General features: G+C 36.3%; 1 protein-coding gene across 2 annotated transcripts; it reads right to left on the bottom strand.

Annotated features, from left to right (window-relative positions):
- Positions 1-573: 573 nt before the first annotated feature.
- On the bottom strand, positions 574-18,042 carry LOC131077074 (ATP-dependent Clp protease ATP-binding subunit ClpA homolog CD4B, chloroplastic). 2 transcript variants are annotated; one of them, XM_058014487.2, is made up of 10 exons: positions 17,880-18,042; positions 6,369-6,983; positions 6,098-6,213; positions 5,819-5,941; positions 5,541-5,726; positions 5,149-5,364; positions 4,794-5,011; positions 2,619-2,694; positions 2,432-2,521; positions 574-2,325 (listed from the first exon to the last, which is right to left on the bottom strand). In XM_058014487.2, exons 2-10 carry the CDS (start codon positions 6,922-6,924, stop codon positions 1,072-1,074), a joined length of 2,835 nt encoding a protein of 944 aa, XP_057870470.1. In that variant the 5' UTR covers positions 6,925-6,983; positions 17,880-18,042; the 3' UTR covers positions 574-1,071. The 2 variants fall into 2 exon arrangements, with proteins under 2 accessions (XP_057870470.1, XP_057870469.1); XM_058014486.2 differs by having other exon boundaries at positions 6,369-6,974.
- Positions 18,043-18,812: the final 770 nt, after the last annotated feature.

Raw genomic sequence — 18,812 nt, 5'->3', positions numbered from 1 at the left:
TTTATATGATGCTATGTGACATGCTAATCTTAATTCATGCTTATAGGTTGCATATATATATAATTTACATGTTTTTGTACTAACGAACCCAAACGAACCCAAACCCCTTTTCAAAATTTTGCCGTACCGGCGTACCGGGTTCTTCGAACCCGAACCGGTACCCGAACCCGAACCGGTAATCTAGCTTATAATTATGACATGAGACTTTTTCTGATGAAAAAATACTATTTCCTAGTACACCAGTTTTCATCATCTCAATTAGGCTTGAAACAGTCAATCATGCAAGGCTACTGAACTAAAACAATTCAAAAGACTAATTATCAGGAAAGAATGAACCAGAATTGATATAGTTAAATTGAATGAAGCCGACTCCAGTTTTCCCTTTTTCCTGATTACATGATTCATCATTCTTGAGCTTTAAATAAAGGTAAATGAAGACTATTCAGACGGTGGATAAAACAGTAGCTTGCATTGCATAAAGACCATAAAATTCATGACATTTTAAGTAAAACGTGATGAACAACAAATTGTGACCATTTCTTGTGCATGCAGGTACACATAAATACATTTAGAAATAAGAATATATCTCTAGTTTTTTTAGGCCTCTCATTGACATTATTTCACCACAGCAATAAGACAATATTTGGTATGATGAGGTTACAAATAGTTTTGATCTTTTTTCATAAGAAAAAAAAATCTAAGAGTGGCTACAACTACTATCATCCTTCAAGAAAACTAGTAAAGATTGAAGAAACACCATCTTTTTGGGTCAATTCCCTTGCACCAAACTTAAATATCTATCACAAATATAACTGGGGCAAGGACAGGTCTAACCGAGGGGAAGTAATACAATACATAAAAGAGTATTAATAATTTACCTTCAGAATCTGACAAAACAGATCCTCTCAAATTTTCAGCCCGTTGATCGTAACATCTAAACAAGTAGCCAATGAAATTCCAGTAAAAGAAAAAAGAAATTCTAACATGGAAGAACTAATTACATTTGTCATTTATATAATATTATAAGAACTTTCAGCAATGCTTGGCCTCCCAAATGTATGATATCTTTTCCTAAACAGCTGCTGCTGGGGACGATGGAGCTGCTTCTGGTGAGGATGGAACTACTTCTGAGGATGATGGAACTGCTGCTGGGGATGATGGAGCTACAATGCCACTGCTTCTAGATCCATTTAATACAGTCACATTCCCTTCCTCATTTACATCAACTATGGCTGAATCACCCTCTTTGATCTCACCAGAGAGCATCTTTTCAGCCATACTATCCTCTAACAACCTCATAATTGCTCTGCGTAGTGATCTTGCACCATAGGTGGGACTATAACCTTCATCTACAACTCTGTCTCTGAAGCGATCTGTTACTTGAAGATCAATTTCTTTGAGTTTAACCCGTTCAAAGACTTCTTTCAACATGATATCTGCAATATCTCTTACTTCTGATTTGGTGAGCTGTCTAAAAACAATGGTTTCATCTAGACGATTCAAGAACTCAGGGCGAAAATATGACTTCAGCTCTTCCAAGACGAGACTTTTGATTCTTGTGTAGCTGTTATCTTCTTCATCTTCTTCAAATTGAAAAAGGAATCCAGATCTACGACCTCCCTTCTCAATCACACTACTACCAACATTAGAAGTCATGATCAAAAGGGTATTCTTGAAGTCCACAGTCCTACCTTTGCTATCTGTAAGTCTTCCATCTTCAAGGATTTGAAGCATCATATTGAAGACATCAGGATGAGCCTTCTCAATTTCGTCAAAGAGGACTACACTATAAGGGCGTCGCCTAACAGCTTCAGTCAGTTGGCCTCCCTCGGTGTATCCCACATATCCTGGTGGTGAGCCAATCAGCTTGGAAACAGTATGTCTTTCCATATATTCACTCATATCCAGCCTTATCATTGCCTCCTCAGAACCAAAATAGTATGCTGCCAATGCCTTGGCAAGCTCAGACTTACCCACACCTGTAGGTCCTGAGAAAATGAAACTTGCAATTGGCCTATTAGGGTTCTTCAAACCAACTCTTGCACGGCGAATGGCTCGACTGATAGCTTTGACAGCCTCATCTTGTCCAATGACACGTTGATGAAGTGTATCCTCCATCTTCAAGAGTTTGTCAGACTCATCAGAGGATACCTTTTCAACTGGAATGCCTGTCCATGCAGACACAATTTGCTGAATATCTGCCTCAGTTACAACTGGGCCTCCATCCGCTGATTCATTCTCTGCCTTTGATTTCTCTTTCCCTTTCTGTGTTACAGCTGCAATTTGTGCCCTCAGTTCCATCTCACGATCCCGTAGCTCTCCAGCCTTTCACCAAAAGATATTGCAACAGAAAAATAGTCTTAGAAATCACCAATACCATAGATTAGATTTTTTAAGTGTGCAGTTATGCAGATTTTACAATATCTGATACCTTTTCAAAATCTTGGCCTCGAACAGCTTCATTCTTCTCTTTTGTAATCTGCCTCAGTTCTTTGTCAAGTTCTTTTGCTTCTTCAGGAAGCTGGTTCAAACAAAAAAAGGTTTCATTAATCAATAAATTTTCTTTGAAGGTAGACCATCAATTGGTTAGCAGTCAACAGATACAAATAACAATGAACCTGTGAATGGCGGAGATGCACACGAGAGCCAGCCTCATCAACTAGATCAATTGCTTTGTCAGGGAGGAAACGATCACTGCAGAGAATGGATGTCATTAAAATGTAATTTGTGCATTTCCTAATATATGCAAACAAAAGAATCAAAGAAACTATGATGTCCCCATCTAAACAGTCAGAAAATGATGATGCCCACTTTAAAACAGAATTTAATAATGCATAATAATACAATTAAAATATAAAATATATATAGATATAATCAAATAAACAGAATGAACTAAATAAAATCTTAATAACAATAATAAATAAGATTTAATATATAATTTATATTTATTAAATATTAATATTAATTTATATTTATCAAATGATAATAATATAAGTAATATAAATAAATAATAATAAAATAAGTATCCAGTGAGAGCATACGAGTAAAGATAACTATGTTACATGAACAACTTCAATATACAAGTGACTCGTAATCTGAAGATGGAAATCTGTTCTGAACAAAGTCTTAAACAGCCGATCCTAATAGTCAAACTAACATGGTGAAGATATAATTAACATAAAAACAAATATGCTGGCTGAGTAAGTTAATGTTAGAAACTCAATATAAGTCCGTTTCATACATGCAAGATTAGTTGCCATAAAAATAATAAATAAAAGAATCAATCATCCAAGACATACCAGTTTGTTTAATAACTATTCTTCAAAGATCACGATTAGTTATTAAAAGACGTGGGTCAGTCAAAGACCGCAATGCATGAAAAGATTATAACACCAAAGAGGTAATGCTTGTTAAAACCTTCATTGGGGATATGATTATTCTAGATCAAGAGATGCAGCCAATCAGAATTAAATTATTAAAAGATATTTAATAAGTATAGAAAAAAAAGGAACAACGATTAAGAATTGGCAGTGATGAGTCAAAGGGAGGGATCGACTACCAACTGCATTCTATAAGGAGAACAGAGATATAAAAGATTCATACCAAACATCATGAAGATTGAATAAGGTATGCACTATTCATCATTACGGGATCAGAATACATAGATTGGGGATAGACAGCAATAAAGAAGTGATTAGATATTAATGCAACGGTGGAGCCTATGCAAACAATCGTTGATGTAGTACATTTTGACATATCAAGATTTCTATAATCCTTATCAATTATTATTTAATCATTTCCAATGACACAAGTTCACTACAAAATCAGACATTGCAAATAAAGAAATATAAGTAATTGTCCTTAAATTGCAAGCCGTTCAATAAAGGGACAAGAATGAGGAAAGGAATGGGAGTTGGAGGACAACACATGGAAGGAATACCACGTGGGGAGTCTTTGATCTGCCAGAGATATCAGAATTAAGGAAAAAAGGACTTCAATAAAACATCAGATTTGTTAGTATTGAAATAAGCTTGCCAAAGGTGCTTTGTGGGCCCCAAACAATCAGCAGCTGAATATGTGTTATTCTGTTTTCTATAGTAGAGGGACCCTCAAACGGTGACTGCAGCATTAGGAAAGATTTCACAATTATTGTGTGTTTTTTTGTAACAGCTCCACTAAAATGGAATGGGACCCACTTGGGAGACTTTGGATTATTGGTTATGGTTTTTATTTTAGCCCTTCTTAAGCCTAGCAAATTATTGTTTGTGATTTGAACAAGTAGCATTACCAAAAGGTCAACAATGGTCTAAGAGGAGTTAACAGATTGAAGATTTTGTTTGGGAGAATTATTTGTGTTTTTTTAACCCATTCTCCACTAATTGTGAGATATCAATCAGATGGTCTCAGGGGATGTTTACAATATAGAAACATATATCTCAAATCAGAAAATCTATGAAGATAAGTACTACTTTTCCAAACTAGCCTTAAAACTTTAAGTCGAATATTATAATGAAATATATTCAATTTTGATAAAGTTATATTTATTAATGTATTACAACTCTCATATTAAGTTGAAATTATTGTCTCAGGACTGAATTACAGCAAATCCCAAAAGGGGACATTACAGAAACTGCATAAAATTTCCCACATATTGCCAAAAACCAAAAAGGCAGAGTGATGAAATTCCATCAACATGATGGAGCTTAAAGGTATTCATTTACCTTCCAATTCATCCAAGCTCTCAAAATGCACATGCAATTAACAACTGCTAGGATCACATGAACAGAATATACCTGATGTATTGATGTGATAATTTGGCAGCACACTCTAAAGCCTCATCAGAGTAACGAAGCTTATGATGAAGTTCATATCGTTCACGTAGTCCTGCCAATATCTGTATCGTCTCATCTACAGTCGGTTCTGGCACTTGTACGGGTTGAAATCTTCTCTCTAGAGCGGGATCTTTTTCAATGTGTTTTCTGTATTCATCCAAGGTGGTTGCCCCAATGCACTGTAGCAGACAATATATTACTTATTTTGAGGATAACCACATTAAAATATTAATATGTACTCATGCCTTATTTTAAGAGGTTTAAAACAAGATTGTCAAGTATTCAATATTTTCAAAGTTGAGGCCAGCTAAAACACCTGTAGTTCACCTCGTGCAAGAGCTGGTTTTAGGATATTGGCTGCATCAATTGCCCCTTCTGCTGCACCTGCTCCAATTAAAGTATGGACTTCATCTATGAAGAGTATGATCTCATCACTCTGTTTGATTTCATCCATAAGTTTTTTCAGTCTTTCCTCAAACTCTCCACGATACTTGGTACCTGCAACAAGTAGCCCCATGTCTAAAGTAATAACCTGCATCAAGGAATTGATTTATATCAGTGTCCTCTAAATTTAGGCACCGACTTCATTTGAGAAACAGATTCCTACGCAGTACCTATGATACTGCACCCAGACAGTCATAAAATTCTCAATTAACATTCAGTATTCAGCAACACTGAAGCTTTACATGGCATAGGCAAGCACCACACCTTTTTACCCTCAATTGTTTCTGGAACATCTCCTGAAGCTATTCGTTGAGCAAGTCCCTCAGCAATAGCTGTCTTTCCTACTCCAGGCTCACCAATAAGGCAAGGATTGTTCTTTGTGCGGCGTCCCAATATTTGTGTAACTCTTTCAATTTGTGGCTGCCTCCCAACTACTGGATCAAGTTTGCCCTGAAGTCCACATGGTGCATTATGGTTATCAAGACTTACAAACATTAGCACAATACTATAATAGTATAATAAAGAGCCATCCTAAACCATACTTCCTCTGCTTGTTTTGTCAAATTGGTTCCATATTCCTCGAGAGTTGGCATCTTGTTGCTGCTGGTACCACCTCCTACTCCAGCCCCAACAGCTTCTGTACTTTCACCAACCATCCGAATGACCTGTTCATAAATCACCACAGCAGTGAGGACAGTGTCTAGATAAAGTTTAGATAACCCAAGCCTCAATCACCTCCAGGCGTTAAAATCTCACTACAGAGTCACCAAAGGTATTTCACAGTTCACCAAATAACTCAATCAGCGAACTACTCTACATACTTGAGTACGAATATTGCTGGGATCAGCTCCAAGTTTCTCAAGCACGCGAGCTGCAACACCTTCACCCTCACGCAACAACCCTAAAAGCAAGTGTTCCGATCCTATGTAATTATGTCCTGCAGTATTGAGAAAACAATGACATTTTCAGATATTTTGGCATTATAATATAAAAAGCTAAACCAAGCAAAGTTGACACTAGTAAATGATGAATTCATCATCACAATTAATGTCACTGAAAAGCTGAGACTCTTAAAAGACCAGTATAACAAACCAAGTTGTCGAGCTTCTTCAAGTGCAAGTTCTAACACACGCTTTGCTCTTGGAGTGAATGGAATCTCCACAGCAACAAACCCCCCACCTCTGCCAATGATTTTCTCAACCTCTATACGAGCTTCCTTTAAATTGACTCCCATGGATTTCAGGACTTTTGCTGCAATACCAGTCCCTTCACCAATAAGACCCAACAGAATCTGCTCTGTACCTACAAAGTTGTGCCCAAGGCGCCGTGCTTCCTCTTGAGAAAGCATAATTACCTTAATGGCCTTCTCTGTAAATCGTTCAAACATACAAGTAACCACCCTTTTCCTGGATTTCCTGGCTTTCCTTGCTGGAGAAGAGACTGCTGCTCCCACATAGAGGTTTGTCATGGAATTTGCAACCTTGCTTTGGCCTGTTACTTGGCACAAACCAATGTAACTTTTAATTCTAAAGGAATGTGATGGCGTATTCCCTATCATCTTTGGGACTTGTGTTGCTCTTTTGGAGCTCTGAATTTGACCATGACTTGCACTGATTATTCCAGAAGGAAGAACTGCACACTGTGCCATCTTTACTCAGATTTTAAGTCCAGTGAAAAGCAAGATCAGGTGGAGAAAACCTGTTGAAACTGTGGAAGCATTAGAAATTATGCACATAATTTTAAACATATATCAAAGATTTACTTTCACCTTTTATGGTTTATAAAATTATTGTCATAAATTTACACACACCAAAGATTTACTTTCACCTTTCATGGTTTTGAAAATTATTATCTACTCTATAAACAGACAAAGGCAGTACTTTCTCAGAATGGCATAATCTGCCACATCAAATTTATTAAGATATGTCATTATTACTTGGGTGTGTGGGTTTAAAGCCTAAGAGGAAGCAGGTTATGGGTTAAAGAGAAGACAAAGTGGACCCCCAAAGCTTGAGTACCTGGATATGGGCACATCAGTGTATTACCTAAAGAAGCAAAAATCTAAAATTTAAAAATGAAAAATATAACACGTCAAATTCAAACTTTTGCCAAGGCTAGAGAATTCATCCAAGAACAAGATACCAAATATTAAATATATCAAAATTTAATTTTAGATACTGAAAATTACATCCATACACAGTTGGGAACCTGCCAAAAGTAGTTGCTAAGAGCAGGAGAGCGCATGAATACAAGTATAACTAAATTGTCTTTTCTGTGGCCTCTCCTCTTCCTCTCTCTCCTCCTCTCCCTCTCTCTCTTCCCCTCTGTCTAATAGATATTGGATGTTTCCTTGTCCTCTTGTTAAATTTATTTTTAGTCTATATATTTTCCTCCATACAGCGTGCTTGCAATGCTGGCCTGGAGTGCAGCTGGGAAGTAACTCATGTGGCACTGCCACTTATTGACATAACCAGTGCATAAGCATTTGATTTGCCTGGATTTCCAGTGGTCACAGCATAATACAGGGGTGCATCAACACATGAATTTCAGAAATATCAGTTGATGTAAGATTTATGTCAATGAAAAGCAATAAGCATTATCATCATTGGCTTTCCTAAAGATGTTTCTATCAGGTGATTACAATGCATGAATATCAACTTGTTCCAGTAAATGTTTTATTTTTCAATATAATTTTAAATGAAATAATCTTCTCAAGTCCAATTTTTCAGATCTTCACAAAATTTTCTTGCTTTGACTTCATAGCAACCTTCATCCTTGTTTCTTTAATATGTGCTTTCTCATTTCTGCACTAACCAGATACACAGCTATGATAGCCATTTAAAGCAATTAACCTCACATATTTGTATCATGTGTACTTTGCTTTCCTATTCAGTGAACTTTCAAAAATAGTTTCTGAGAGTTGTGGCAATTAAAAATGAAAATCAAGGACACGGAAATTTTAGGTAAGGACAAGATCTAGAAACATAAACAAATACTTGAATACCAATACTTATGGAGGCCCTCAAAATGCTCACAAACATTCAACAGACTGGTTGTAAGATTTCTTCAATTAATGAAATAACTTAAGAATTTTTCAACAATAAAATGTCTGAAGTCAAAATAATTACTGTAGATGCTTGATATCCATCAATCCTTATATCAATTTATAAATCCAAAACTAAAAACAACTTTTCTATTTAGAACTAATTCCACTCAAAAAATGCCTACAAGATTTAGCTTTCTTCACCATAAAATGAAGCAATACAACGCAATTTCTCTCATGAAACCTTGACTTCACAAAACCAACTTTTCAATGACGTGTCACTCAAACTGTCAAAATTCATTTTGCTATCTAGATCCAACAAATTCAAAACATTCCACAGCCAAGAAAAAGGAAAACACTACATATAAAAAGGTTAGACATATTCCACAAGGTATATGAGGATGATAAACATGCTTAAAGATGGTGACATTCCATCAAGAGATAATCAGTACAACTATAGGTGTTAGAGTTACACATATATGAAATATGAAGGAGCATGTTGTATCATGCATGGTGACAGCCCTGTTGTTGCTTACACATCCACCCCTAATTTTCCTAAGAAAATCAAGGATCCTCTTTTAAAGTTCCCTATGATCCGAAGTTGTTTGATCTTGATCCTTTTAACTAGGCCAACTTCTTTGTGCTTCTGTCAAGCTTAAAGTCATTTGCTCATGCGAAGTGTCCCTGCCTTATTACTTCACTTGATGGTTGTTGTCTTGGTCAGAGTAATTTTGCCAAGAGTGATTCAATAAGATTTAGTGTGTTTGTGAGAAGGAAAACAAGCAACAAAATCATCTTGCCCTTATATGAATCTTATGCTTTAATATAGCTCTCTGTTTTCATCCATGACAGTCTGATCTATAAATTCATGACAAAAGCCTACACTTTGCCTTGGCCCTTGCTTTTTTGTTATGATTTGTTGATGATTTCTTCAAGAGGTGGCAGCCATTGATTGAAACACAATCAACAAAATGCATAGATTAAAGCAAGGAGCTGAGAAAATAGAAAAAGTGTGGCACCTTTGGTTCGGTAGCAGTACATCAGCCGATTATAAAGCAATCATTTTAATAGCCTCCCGATTGCCCGTGGCTGTTGATCTAAGAGCCATCAATTATGTTTGAAGTACGACAAGGTCAAGGGGACATGATATCATCTGGTCTCCTGCACCATTGCTTTGTCAAGATCAATGACTCCCACTATCTCTATATCTCAGCAGCAAAGGTGCCAATGGCAGGCCACGCAATTGGTCTAAATCAAAGGATGCTGTGTATAAGTGTTAGAGTTACACATATATGAAATATGAAGGAGCATGTTGTATCATGCACGGTGACATCCCTGTTGTTGCTTACACAACCGGCCCTAATTTTCCTAAGAAAATCAAGAATCCTCTTTTGAAGTTCCCCGTGATCCTGAGTTTTTTTTATCTTGATCCTTTTAACTAAGCCAACTTCTTTGTGCTTCTATCAAGCTTAATGTCATTTGCTCATGCAAAGTTTCCCTGCCTTATTGCTTCACTTGATGCTTGTTGTCTTGGTCAGACTATCTTTGCCAAGAGCGATTCAACAAGATCTAGTGTGTTTGTGAGAAGGAAAACAAGCAAACAAAACCATCTTGCCCCTGTATGAATCTTATGCTTTAATTGAGATCTCTGTTTTCATCCATAGCAGTCTGGTTCAAAAGTTCACGAAAACCTAAGCTTTGCCTTGGTCCTTGCTTTTTATTATGATTTGTTGATAATTTCTTCAAGAAGTGGCAGCCATTGATTGAAACACAATCAACGAAGTGCATAGGCTGTAGATTAAAGCAAAGAGCTGTGAAAATAGAAAAAAGTATGGCACCTTTGGTTTATAGCAGTACATCAGCTGATTATAAAGCAATCATTTTAATAGCATCCTGATCGCCTGTGGCTGTTGATCTAAAAAAGCAATTAGTTTGTGCCATCAATCATGTTCAAAGTACGACAAGGTCAAGAGGCCATAACATCTACTGGTCTCCTGCACCATTGATTTGTCAAGATCAATGACTCCCACTATCTCTATATCTCAGTAGCAAAGGTACCAATGGCAGGCCACGCAATTGGTCTAAAAAAAGAATGCTGTGCCTAGTTTGATTGATCTCCCAGGACCTCAAGAACCATTGATTTCAGTGTTACATGGCTTAATCAATAGCAACAGGTTATCGGTGAAATGAATCATCTGTCTTTGATGATCAGTCAATGCACTGCTACCATTGATCTAAGAGATGAGCTGTTGCAGGCCATCCGTTTAGGTCTAGCACCTAATGAGCTTTTGTGAAGTACTCAAAATATTGTTTGGAGGCAGCATAGGGCATTCTTACAGGTCATAGGTCATTAATTAAGTAGCTTGTAATGTCCCCACTTTGAAATAGAATTTAATAATAATAAAATTAAAAAATTAAAAATTAAATTAAAATCTAAAAGAGTATAAATAAAATTTAATTAAGTTAATGAATGATCAAAAGACATGGAAGGAAAAGTTGTGACTCCCTCAACAATGAGATATAAAAGGGAAAAGAGAACCTCATTTGAGAGGGGGATAATTTGGAAATCAGAAATGCAGATCTGATTTAAATAAGAAGTGCAGATCTGATTGTGAAAGGTTGTGTCCCTTTCAAAGGGCAGAAATAGTGAAGAGTTGCACTCTTTCAAAGGGTGCTAATGGTGAAAGGGTGTGTCTCTTGCCAAAGGGCTACATGATGAAGAGGTGTGACCTCTCCCTCACATTGAAAGATATAAGACATCACCACGGATCAGATCAGATCAGAACTGTTATTAAGTTACAGGCAGTAACATCCTTGTTCTTGGTGGTATGCATAGGAATGTGTTTAATATGTATATGAAGCCTGATAATGTTCTTATGCAGAATTTAATAGTACTATTAATATAGACTGCAATGTGTATGGCAGTCAGAAAGAACTCTTAAGTTAATAACAGTAAGAAGAATATGTTTATATATAATGCTTGTTACTACTGGCAGTATCTAAGAAAGTTGGAGATGGAGTTGTTTCCAAAGAGGGGCAGTCTAAATCCAATCAATAGGACGGTTCCCAAGATAGGGTAAGGATCAGCATCCCGTAAACTTTGAGGGCATGGTCCCAAGATAGGGTAAGGGCTTGGATCTGTAAACTTTGAGGGAGCCTATTGTATTTTGGTCTCTAAGCGCTTTGGCAACATGATCATCTCCTTTTCCTTAGGACTGGGTAGTAACAAGGATTGAACATTGCATTAGAAATTATGGATTATGAATAATAGAATTAATTATTAAGTATGATAGATTGGGAATTAGTTCAGTAGTAATTGATAATTGTTCGAATTATGACAGCTTCCAAGTAGGGGGCATTACATAGCTAGAAAGCTCTTTGGCACCCTACTGATGAACCATTGCCATTAATTTGTGGAGCAATGCATTTGAGCCATCGGTAAGGCATTAGGGCTTAATGTAAAGTTTAAGCGCAATGGGCAATGGGATCAAGAGCTATCATGCCCCCACCATAGTGCCTTCTCACACCATCCTTAAAAGAAAATTAAAAAAAAAATCTGATATGTGCCAGCGATCAAAAAATTGTCTAGATCATAAGATGTCACAATTTTCTGATGTTAAGCCTGATAGCCACACAAAAGAGAACAGTACTCTTTCCCTTTATTCGGCAATCTTTTCGTCTTGACAAATCGTTGAACAAGGCAATTACCAACAGCCACAACATTAATGAAGAAACATGTGATTAGTTGGGAGTTTGATAAGATAAACAGTGATTTCATTCAGTTAACAACAACGATTTATTAAGTGAAGAGGCAAAGGACATTTATAAAGGGACACCACTTTTAAGAGAGTTGTGAACAGGTAAAAAACCCTTCGCTTCCTCAAGAGGGATATATAAGCCAAATCAGCATTTCAAGGAAGGCATGAAGGAAATCAGATCATAGCATATTTGGATATATGTTTATATACATTGCACCCAGCAGGGACAAGCATTATATATTGCATTCAGCAGAGATTGCTAGTGAAATTAGCAAAATATCTGTCATCAGTCAAAGGAGATCAGATCTTCATCTGATATAAGCAACCTGCATTCAGAAAACAACCGTCTTGTGATCTATCAAGTCTTATGGTATGCAATTGATGGTATTGTTTAAAATATGATCTCTTATGTAGTTTAAGCTAATTAATAATATCTAGACTCTCATAATTATTTATTTAATCAATTTAATCTCCTACAAGCAATCATGTATGGGTTAGTGAGGAACCACAATTGGGAGAGCAGATACAAGTTCCCCTTCTAAGTAGACCACCACATGTTGGATGGACAAGGGTTCCTGCCACTTGTGGGCCAAGGGGTGTTATATCACACCCTTGGGCTTAGTTGGGGCGAACATTCCAGGTGCCCTATTGTGGAGCCACGATTGGGAGAGCAGATACGGGTTCCGCTTTTAAGTAGCCCACCCCATGTTGGATGGACAAGAGTTCCTGCCAGTTGTGGGCCAAGGGATGTTGCATCACGCCCTTGGGCTTAGTTGCGGCGACTGTTCCAGGCACCCTATTGTGCTTTCGTCTCCAATCCTTATTATGGTTAATTATTGAAAATGGGATTGTAAGTGCTTCATAGCTATCGCATGATTTACTATAGAATCCTTTTGTAAATAAAGTAGGGGACATTATAGATACTTATTAATGCAATTAATTATATTAATATATACCTTTCTATGTCGTTGGATCCCTAACCCTTATGGAAATAATTGGTCTTATGAATTACATTTCACACGTTAACTAACATTTTAGCAGGGTTTAAACCAAAGTTTATGTTGGAAAGGAAATTGTTAAGTTTATATTTTAAATGTACTATACTCCTTTGTGGAACTTGTGATTTTAGGGCAAGATTTGGGAACATCCCAAACGGAGACATTCCAAGAACATGAAATGGCACCATGTGATTTCAATTGGCAAATGTATGATGTGTCTAGCATATTAAGTGAAGTTCCTTGACAAGAAAAGCAATGTTCTATTGGATCATTCAATGCCATGTGGTTCAGTCATATCAATAGCAAACTATCATCCAATTAATATGGTATGCTGAGAGGTACAAATTTTGAATTTTCTCAACAAACGATGGTGGACAACACTTAATGAATTTATTATTTAAGTAATGACTACATCCCTATGGTCGAGGTATTTGGATTATTTCTTCAAGGGCTACTAATTTCTCTGTTGGGATTAAAATAATCTTGTGCAATTGACCTTGAAGAAAACTAGATCTAGGCTATCAAATGGCTCGTGTTTCGTGGACATAAGAATTGGCCAAGGAAATTTGAAAAGGCTAAATAGCAAAATCTGGTGCATAGCAGTCCACTGATTGATTAATATGGTGTTCATTCTAGCAATACACAAATCATCTAGAATCATAGATCTTGAGGGCAAAGGTTCTCAGCCATTGATTCATGTGGCCTTTCAATGGCCAAGTAAATACAAGTGATGTGCTTGGATAAATGAAGAAGATGCATGGCATGTTCTAAGTGATAGTACTGCATCAGTATATCGTAAGACTAACGCTTTTGTAGTTTGCCGATAGCCTACAGCCATAGACCTAAGTTAAGACTAATTTGAACCATTGGTTGACATTTTAATGCAATCTGGTTAGCCAATATGTTGATAGAAAGTAGTGGGGTGTGAATTGGTCAAAGAAGCTTTTCAAAGATGAACTGAAAGGGTCAATGAAGTTTTAATCATGCCCACAAGATCTAATCGAAAGGATGATACTATTGATTTCCCAATTGATGACAAGGTGGATTTCCACAGAGGCAAGTTTGATTTAAGGGCTGGGCTACTGCTTGTGGAGGCTACAGGATTTATTGAAGATCAAATAGCACCCATACCAATTGTAAATGGGAGGAGGAGATTAAGCCCTAAAAGAGTGTGGCCAACCTTCAGGCCATGAACAAATGTCAAAGATCAATGGAGTTAGGTGCCTACAAACCATAGTACTGAGACTCATCAAGTCCTTACCTGGACTCCCTAGTCCAAGTTCATGGCAAACCCAGCAAGGTTGTCAATCTTAATTGCAAACACAAGTCTACAGAGAACTGCAAGTCCTGGCACAAGACTCAGTGGGTCTGCAAGGCCCATGCCTAGTCTTAGAAACATAAATAAATAAATAAAGTACAAAAAATCACTTCAATTAAAAAATAACACAACAAAGGTAAACCTAAAAGGCCCTAAAGACATCAAAACACATTTCATTTGCTCTTTTGAACATTTTCCCTTGCCCATTTGCTTTCAAACTATTTTCATTCTACTTGGAAATCATTTTATCTTCAAAGGAGTCAAATAATTTTGTGCAAAGAGCTGATAGAGCTCAATTAATGGTGGATTTATGCCAAGGAAGAGCTAATATAAGGCCTTGGATTTCAGCTATGCATTTTCAACTACAAACATCAAGTCAAGGTAAGTTGTTATTCATCGTTTTTTGTCTCATTCTTTCTTCTTTACATCTTATAGCTAATCATTTTGAGAATTTCAGTTTCATAAATTATAAAATCTAAAACCTTAAAAAAAAAAGGAAAAAAATATACATAAAACCTTAGAGTTGTGTTGTTTTAATTTTTATCTCCTTGCATTCTTCTTTTTTTAGAACTGCAGAAATCAGGTAGCCCCACTATAAATTTTAGTACAATGGGTAAACTTTTTTCACATGACCAGTGATGCTGACGCAACATGCCCTTTGATACCACAAGGACAGCCAAAACAATTCCTGAACTTTCAGGTTGGCAAAGGGATGTCTATTAAATTAGACATCGACAAATCAAAAGCAGCTGGAATTAAAAAGTAAATACTATGTGCTGAATTTGCAATGACAATCCTCCCCCTTTTAGCTTTTAAGGCTTTTAGCATTTTTTTACCTCAAATGTTACCTTTTTTTAAGTTGTCCGTACCAAATGGAAAGGGCTACCCAGTTTTGAAAAAAAAGAGTCATCCCCTCCATGTCCACAGAACATCAGGAACGTCGCCTAGACAGTGAGAGGCATCTCCATGAAATGCTGATTATTCTATAATTAGTATGCTAATATAAAGATACCAATCAACTAGGCCTAGAGTCGATCTTGCATGCTATGTCTGAAGATATCTAGAGTTTATAGTGGTGAAGTATTCCTTACCGCTTATTTGAAGATTCGTTTATTTTTCTTAACTTATTATTCACAAGTCAAACAGCTGAATTTATATGGCAAACTTAAAAGTCTGATACAAGCTTTCAAATTACCAAACCTTAGGCACACTAGCCAACTGAAGTATAAGTTGTAGAGACTCTGACACTATGGTGAGAACAACAGATAAAATAATGTTGTTAGTTTTAATCAGGGTGAAGAGCGGATTCCAATTGCCTAAGGCAACATTGGAATCTGCCCTTAAGGGCTGGGACCTTTATCTTGAAAGGGTAACGTGTACCCTTTAGGGCTGGGCCCTTCTCACACGCCACTCTCCAATAGGGCTGACCCTATAACTCGCACCTCATGATATGCCTCTCACCCAAATGAAACGTGTTAAGGGAAAAGTAATTAATAAATAATATATTTATTGCAAGCCAACCTAGAGGTCTACCGCCAAGAGAAAGGTATATATATGTGTACTTCAAGATGAAGTAAGTCATTCATTATTACACACATCATCAGCAAATGCGATCTGCTCTGCTCCTAAATGCGATCTGCCCTTCTACACTTGGCGAATCTGCTCTTTGACGAACTCCAAGGACATTTGGTTATAATGCTGCTTCAGCCTGTTAAAGTCATCTTCTGCTGATTAGTTTCTTGGTCATCTAACAGCTAGGGCATCACTCTTCATCACCTTGGCAACTTGCTGTTTGGACAGCAATCGAGATAAGTGTTATAATCAGAACATTATGCTCAATACATAATCAAATCCGAGGATCTTTCTTGCTGGGTTTTTACTCCTAGGAGGTTTTCCCAGGGTACTTGTGTGTTGTGAGTTCATTCTGTTCATTTCTCTACTTATGCTTAATTCTGGAAAATCCTAACACTAACAGCAATCAACATTAATCTGAAAATTAAGATAGATTTCTATTTTCTGAGTATTGTATTAATCTGAAAGTCTAAAATTAACAGTTTTCTTTCCATTATTATCGTTTGAACTTCACAAGAAATGCTCTGTGCACATGATAGTTGGTAAATTCAAGGTCATTGAAAAGAACCGTTGTAATATGTGCCTCCAAGATTCCTGAGGCAGCCGAAACCTAATAAAATTTTGAAAAGTCATTCTTATACACGAATACAATGGTTGAGCAAAAAACAGAAACTCTACCTAGAAGCAAGGTCGGAAACTGGAAATTATTACGAAGTTCTGAAATTTAATTTTACATTTTATATTGTGCCTTTGAAAAAGAAACAGGCAGGCTCAGCCTCCAAGTCGCACAACTAGATCATTATCACTTGCCAGTCACTATTTTCCAGTGTAGCATCAGCTCATAGAGAGTGATCAAATAACAAAGCCTAGATCCCTAAGAAATTAAGAATTACTACAAGCACCTGACAGACCAGAGCAAACTGAACCAAAACAGGTTTTCTGGAATGCTTATGAGAGAAAAACAAATAAATAAAGTATGATACAAAGGCAAGATATAGTTTAACAAAAGGCCAATGACTAATTCTTAATCAGGCCTCTTCGAATTTTACCCTAACAGATTCCCTTGACAGAATATCATAACAAGTGGCCCTGACGGTATAATAATTTACTATAGCTAGATATGTAAAATGGCCTGAGGTAAGTCTAATCTACTATAAAAACGAGATAGAAATTAAAAAAATTACTGGCCATTTTGAAATGGGCTACAATAACAGTTTCACTCGAACCAGACATGAATTCAAATTCAAATTCCCCTTCCTCCACTATATGTAGATTTACAGGTAGTTCAATTCCATGCGTTAAATTCCCTTTTGAAAGTGGCCTGTTCTCTGTCAATACAAGTGCTAAGCCTCCCTTAGGAGACGTTAATGCATACAAAATAAAGTCAAATGAAAGTGAGATCCTCATCAAAGACAACAGTTGGTCTTTTGGCGTGGCTTTACATCGACAGTACCCTGACAAAAGTCCCTTAGACACATAAAAACGAAAAACCAACTTACATATTGAAGAATAGTTTTCTTATGACCAGAAACACAAACAGAATTCCATCCTTCTCAAAATTAACAATATTAGTCACAAAAGAACAAAAAAAGGGTTCAGATTGTAGGAAAGCCTAAATCTGATCTGCTAAATGCATTATGAATCAAACAGCTGAAACGAGCTCCATCTGGTTTAGATAATAAGGAAAAACTCAACGCCCACATGCCAAACCAGGGTTGGAATTCCAGTCAATACCGGATTAGAAATACACAGATGATCGAAAGACGTCAATACAGGTTTCAGCAAATAAAATGTTTATACAATTCCATCATGGAACATATGTGAAAAACAATTAAAAATCTTACATATGTGAAAAACGATTGAAAATCTTATCACGAGAACATACCCGAAAACAAAAAAAAAGAAATGGATTACCTGTGAAGGAAAGAGGTGGATCAAGCGCCCCCTCCTGAGAAATCTGGAAGGAAATCAAATGATGGTCGTATAAAGAGGCCAAAAGGTCTAGATTCTGTGGCCAACATGTATGCACATTTCCAATGTTAGGTATTATACGATTAAAACATGGATAATCCAAGAAAACTTATTTTTATTTTCTTCTTCTCGTAGCCGTGATAAGGTTATAAATTTTGTGGTGGATAAATGTGTTGATGTGTTTAATTGATTAGTATTGGTTGCAGAATTATGATTGAAATTTGCTTATAAACGTTAATAATATAAAAATAAATGATATAGTGATATTTGTATAAAGCAAATTTTATTATTTGAATTTGATGTGAGACTTTACTATAAGACAAGGATTTTTATTGTTCTTTTTGGATGAATAGATAGATAATTTTTTAATTTAAATAAAAATAATGTTGAGGATATAGATAATTATAAAGGAAAAATACATGTTGTATTTGTTTATGATTATATTTTGTGATTAGTATATAATTTAATTCTTTTGGTGCACATATTATATTCAATCTTGAATCCAATTTTCCTACATACAAATCTTTCATTTCAAATTAATATTGAATCATCTTTCAAAATTGTGACTTTCTTGAGTTAGATTACATTCATGATTACACTTGAGATCTAATCTCTTAGATGAGATCTATAAATGCCTAGAATTACACAAGGTAATGTGACAATTCAATGGATCTCATATTCTAGTTCATAGCTCACATGGCATGAATTATACGTCCTCTCAGTATTTTCTAGCTTGATGATAGCTTTCCTTTCTTTCTTGGCCTCTTATCTACCATATTCAACCTTTGTTTCAATCTCCAAGCCTTTACACATCTCCAAAATCCTCTTTGCAAACCTTCAAGTAGAGGGGTACCCAAATGTAGTGTTGTAAATTGT

Source organism: Cryptomeria japonica, chromosome 9 (genome assembly GCF_030272615.1).
Source record: "Cryptomeria japonica chromosome 9, Sugi_1.0, whole genome shotgun sequence".
NCBI classification, from domain to species: Eukaryota; Viridiplantae; Streptophyta; class Pinopsida; order Cupressales; family Cupressaceae; genus Cryptomeria; species Cryptomeria japonica.
This window is presented reverse-complemented; position numbering and strand designations above follow the sequence as displayed.

What these genes read in the sequence shown, in the direction of transcription:
- LOC131077074 (XM_058014487.2), bottom strand. Translation starts at nt 6,924, where the DNA reads ATGGCACAGTGTGCAGTTCTTCCTTCTGGAATAATCAGTGCAAGTCAT. An exon ending in TGACAAAACAAGCAGAGGAA is followed by an intron (nt 5,727 to 5,818) that starts GTATGGTTTAGG and finishes TGTGGACTTCAG; the next exon opens with GGCAAACTTGATCCAGTAGT. An exon ending in TTATCACATCAATACATCAG is followed by an intron (nt 2,695 to 4,793) that starts GTATATTCTGTT and finishes CATTCTCTGCAG; the next exon opens with TGATCGTTTCCTCCCTGACA.